At 55.7% G+C, this 5,256-nt stretch overlaps 1 protein-coding gene and 1 pseudogene across 1 annotated transcript in view; both read right to left on the bottom strand.

The window, feature by feature from the left end:
* Positions 1 to 3,448, bottom strand: part of Sgca (sarcoglycan, alpha (50kDa dystrophin-associated glycoprotein)) — a gene marked incomplete in the record, with an annotated part of 10,728 nt that extends 7,280 nt beyond the window's left edge. The window contains 4 exon segments of the mRNA XM_013519105.1: positions 1,813 to 1,885; positions 2,043 to 2,197; positions 2,293 to 2,412; positions 3,346 to 3,448. Coding sequence (XP_013374559.1) covers positions 1,813 to 1,885; positions 2,043 to 2,197; positions 2,293 to 2,412; positions 3,346 to 3,382 — 385 coding nt within the window.
* Positions 7 to 1,724, bottom strand: LOC106149622 (annotated as a pseudogene).
* Positions 3,449 to 5,256: the final 1,808 nt, after the last annotated feature.

Here is a 5,256-nt window from a genome sequence, read left to right on the forward strand (position 1 = left end):
AGGGTGCTGGGATTACAGATGTGTGCCACTGCAACTGCCTAAACTATAATTTCTTCCTTTCCTCTCACCCCCTTTGGGGAGTGGGTAGGAGGCTTTATTCTTTTGGCAGTTCCTCTCAGTCATTATAGACATTGCTGCACTATTAATAACAAATATATGCTTCTCTGTAAAGCAGCTAAAAAAAAAAACCCAAGCATGAGATGGCTGAGGTCTCAGCTCAAGTATCTCCACATACATTGGACAGGTCCATACCCTGACCTTTGTGTGTTATTTCTTGGTTGTTTTCTGGATCAATGCCATTTTCTGCTTATGTGCTTCTGTAGTACAAGCTTTTTTGTAAGGCTGGATTTCTTCGGAGCCAAATCCTGGGATTCACATGTTCCACAGGTACTCTAAGTGCATCTAAACGTCTTTCACCTCCAGGGTGCTGGGCTCGCGGTGCCGAGCAAGCTGGCCGGCTCCCATCCCCACACTTTCAGTACAGTCATCAGTGATCTGCAGCAGCATCTCCTCTGCATCTTCATCCAATGGTTCACTGGGATCCACTTCTCTTACTAAGTCCTGCAACTTTTTCTTGGTCAGTACCTGATTGTTTTCAGGACTAAGACAACCTCCTGTCCCAGGAGTCCCTGGTATCTTTACCACTATGTACTGTTGGCTATAGAGCCCTGTGGAGGGGTGCTGGCTGGTTCTGGTTTTATGGATGAAAAATTGGAGAGGTTGATTATCGGGTTAATATATCCCTGAGTTATTGCAGGCTGATCAGGTCTGCCATCTGCCAAAGGAGTATACTGTGAAGGGTAGATACAAAGAGGCAAATAGAATGATTTCAGGGCTCCAGGAGGATCAAAGCCCTCTCACAGTACTAGAGATTCTCTCAGGGCTAAGACCCAGACCTTCTCTGGGTGGCCCATATTTATTTGGTTGTCAGAAGAAGGGAGAGGAGTACTCAAGAAGGGTGGACCCACTCAGGGACCTCTCCAAGTAAGGTATGAAATTAATCCTTAATAAGGCTTAAATTAATCCACCCAGGAGTGAGATGCCTGAGGCTGTAGTCTTTACTTGAGATTGGATCCAGGTGTCCTTGACTGTGATCTTATCCTTTGAGGCTTTCTGGGTTCATCTGCCATTACAGGTTTCAGTAGGGATTAGTGACTCACAGAGGTTCACTTACTATGAGTCCTTCGCCCACTTCCAGACAAGTGGCCTAGACTTTGGACAGATTCACAAGTAAACGTAAAAAGCCAATTGGTTAATTTAAGTCCTGCTCAGGGCTGCTTCATAGTGGTCTCCATCCAGATAAGTGCTGACGGGCCAAACTGGTTCAAAATCTGCTGAGTTTTGGACTTCAGCTCATAGAGCTAATCAAGATCCTGCTTCTTTTTGGAGCTGTGAGGACCAAGGCCAATCAAAGGCAGCAGCTCTATCTCCCTATGATATGCAGAGACTGCCCCAGTGAAGCTGTCGTCTCAGCACGGGTCTGACTTCATGGCCCTCCCTGGGTACTTTCTGGCACTGTTTCCCCCCAACTTTTTTTGAGATAAGGTCTTGCTATGTAGTTTGGGCTGACCTTGAACTCACTCTGTATCCTAGCAAACTAGCTGCAATCCTCCTGCCTCAGCCTTCAGAGTGCTGACTGGCATTATAGGCATGTGCCACCACACCCAGCTATTAATTTAGTGTCCTCCCTGACTCCCCACTTTCCAAGATGCCCTACTCCCCATTACCCTCCAAGCCTCTCCCTCTCCTCTCCCAAGGGAGATCCCTCAGACAGGCTTTGATGGGGAAGGGGTGGAACAGAGTTGGAGGTACCTTCAGGGTCCTGGATCAACAGCACTAGCCTCTGCTGAGTGGTGTCAAAGGTGTCTCGATTGTAGGCTGTGACCTGGGGGGCAGAGGGAACATCCAGATGGATGTCAATAAATATTGACAAATAAATAAATGCAAACTATATACAAAAGTATGTAAATTGTATGCAAATAACCAGGAAGGGACAGTGACACCCGCCCCCCCCCCGGGAGGTCTGAGGGTCCCTCTGGCACCTCGATGATCTGGCGCCCACGATCTCCTGGGGTAGCAGTGCCATAAAGGAAGCCAGGCTTGGTGGGGCTGCGCTGGGTGTAGCGGAGCCACCGGGGCAGGTCCGGGTGTCCCTGGAGGTGGGCATGGTAGGTGACACTCGAAGAGGGCAGGAAGGCTGGGGGAAGAGGCACGGGTTGGAGGCCGGACAGGAACACCCTAAGGGACACCCTTGCTCACCCCTCTCAGCAGCCCTCACCAGGTCCCTCTCACCAGCGTCCTCGGGGGCGCGCAGGAAGCTCTTGTGGTCCAAGGTATGCACAAAGATGCGGCCCACACGCGGGTGGAGAGTGGTGTGCTGGGCCTGCGTGCCCCCCAGCCTGACCTGGAGAGCTGTGGGGACACACAAGTCCTGAACACAGAGACAGCCTCAGGCTTGGCTGGGGGTAAACTCTTCCCCTCCAGCCCCCAGCCCCTGAAGACTGACAGTGAAGGGCACCTTCACTGGCTCAGGAAAAGAGGGGTGGGGGCAGCCCCTGATGTGCTACCTTTTTTATTTTTTTGAGACAGGGTCTTGCTTTTTAATTCTGGCTGGCCTTGAGCTCTTGGAGATCTGCCTGTCTCAGCTTCCTGAGTGCTAGGATAACAGGTGTGTGCCACCACATTCGGCTGTGGACTATCATTTAAATAGGTAACGAGGTCTGCTTTCCTTTGGTTTAGATTTGTGGGAGGCCCATCTCCAGCTAATGTTTAGTTGGTAGGGGTGTGGGGTGTGGGGAATGTTTGAGGGGTGTGTGCATGTGCGCACGTGTGTTAACCTGGAGAAGAGCCCCATGCTAAATATCTGGGAGGCTGGAGAGGAGGGGAGGGGAAGGCACTCGAGGAAGGGTGGCCACTGTGGGACCCGAACCCTGACCTGCCTTCCCTACCACACCCAGAGGCACAGGGCTGCACTAGAGGCCCATGGGAGCGCCTACGGGAGCCTGGCCAAGGGGGCCTGCCCCGGCCACCCCGCCCTCCCTGTTGGGCCAAATTTAGCCCAGGCCTGACCAAAGCAGCAACCGGCCGGCCCATTAAAGGGCCCACGACCCTCTGGGGCTGCTGTACAGCCCAGCCCTGGCCTAGGACACCTCCAGCCCTTGGAGCCCGCAGCCCTGGACCCCAGCCTGCCTGGGCATTCACAACCCATGGCCCCCCGGCCCTGCAGGCCCCGCCTCACCCCCCCGGCCTCTCCCTGGAGGACTCCTGCGCCTTCAGCTCCCCACTCCTGAATCCTAGCCCTTGTGCTAGCCTTCCCGCCAATCCCCGAGGAAGGCCCCAACTTGCCCACAAGGAGAGGAATCCAGGCGGACACTGCTGCCATGGCTGCTCCCGCCTGGCCCAGCCCCTGTGAGTGACAGAGACAGGGGCAGGAGGAGGAGGGAGGGACGGGACTGCGTCCCAGCCTCGGCCAGGGGAACCTCCCCCTCCTGGCCCATTCCTTCCAGGGCGTGCCAGTCCTCACAGCATCTCTCCTGTCATCCCTTCCAGTAAACCACCTACCCCACTACCTGGGTCCCTCCCTAAAACCTGAGTGGGGCCAGGAGGGGCAGCGCATGCCTGTAACCCCACACCTGCGAGGCTGAGGCAGGAGGATCACTGTAAATTTGAGGCCAGGCTGGCTACACAGAGAGACCCTGTCTCAAAAACACAAACAACAGGCCAGGCATGGTGACACACACCTGTAATCCCAACACTCGGGAGGCCAAGGCAGAAGGATCATTGCGAGTCTGAGGCCAGCCTGGGCTACAAAGTGAGTCCAAGGCCAGCCTGAACTGCATAGCAAGACTCTGTCTGAAAAAGACAAAAAAAAAAAAAAACCAAAAAACAACAAAACCCTAGTGACATTCATTGTCCTTGCGCTCCTAGGTCATCCTAAATTGATAGCTTTCAAGCCCTTCTTGTGCTGAGCCATCCTAAGACCCACTCGTAAGGCCCCCAACACACATGTGCACACACACACACCAGCCCTGTGGGTGTATAGGTGACCGGGCTCCTTGGAGACCAGAAGCCCATTACGTGCCTATCCCTGGGCCTGGTGCAGGGCCCAGCAACCCATAGGCGTAGGGAGCTGGGTGACAGCTGCCTTAAGAGCAAGTGGGGTGCGAGCTGTCCCGGCCTCGGCCCGGCCAAGCATCCCCAGGGCATAAATCTGGGCAGAGACAGGTGGGGCGTGTCGAGGGGCCCCTGTGGCTGAAGTGTGTGGGCTGATTGCACAGGCCTGGAGGCTGGGGCACGGGGTCCTTCTCGCTGCTCCCTGGCCATGTGGCCTTGAGTGAGGTGCTCGCCCGCTCCTGGCCTTGGTTCCCACAGTTCCACGCTGTGTGAGCAGCCCCCGCCTGTCAGCGTCATTGCAAAGCATCCTGTTGGTGGTGATCACAGCCCCTGGCTGCAAAGCCCCTAGTTGCGAAGCCCCTGGTTGCAAAGCCCCCGCAGGTACCGGACACAAAAACGCAGAGATGTCCAGGGGGGGCTGCCTGTAGGGGGGCTACACGCTCAAGGTGAGGACAGCTGGCCGGCCACCCCGGTGCTCAAGGGCTCGTGTGTACTTGAGTATCCATCTCTATTCCATACCCACAGCGGCTGCACAAGCAGGCTCCGCTCCTGTGCCTATTATAGAGATGGTAACCCTGAGGCATGGGAACATGGAGGCCCTGACACCAGGCTGCTGATGAGCTGAATGCTGGTAAGGCACACAGCTTCAAGCCGGACTCCACCAATGACAGCCACAGTGGGCCACCGCCTTCCCTGTCTCCCTGCGTCGGCCATAGGACCTGGGTCTGGTGCCCATCACTCCCGGGCCTCCTCCTCGGGACAGGCAGGAGGGGGCCCTCGCCAGGTGCCACAGCTGCCAGCATCCCACAGTCCTGAAGTGTCCCGAGATGAAAATGCCACCCCCCTCACCCCTCAACCTGACGTCCAGGAAAGGACATCTGGGACCTGCTCAGGTCAGGTCTAAGAACCCAGTGTGCGGCCCTGCAGCTGGGAAGTGCCTTTGTCCTGGTCCCTTTCTCTCTCTCCACCTGACCACTCCACCTGGCCCTGGAGAGCCACCAAATGCCTCAGTCAGCATCCACTCGGGCTTCCAGGCCGGTGTTTGTCCCCAAATCACCTTGCATCTCTCTGCCTTCTCGGAGGTGAGGGAGAGAGGAAGAGACTCTGGAGGCAGAGCAAGCTGGCCAGAGGACAGGGACAGAG

The sequence above is a fragment of the Chinchilla lanigera genome, unplaced genomic scaffold (genome assembly GCF_000276665.1).
Source record: "Chinchilla lanigera isolate Chin_1 unplaced genomic scaffold, ChiLan1.0 scaffold00050, whole genome shotgun sequence".
NCBI lineage: Eukaryota > Metazoa > Chordata > Mammalia > Rodentia > Chinchillidae > Chinchilla > Chinchilla lanigera.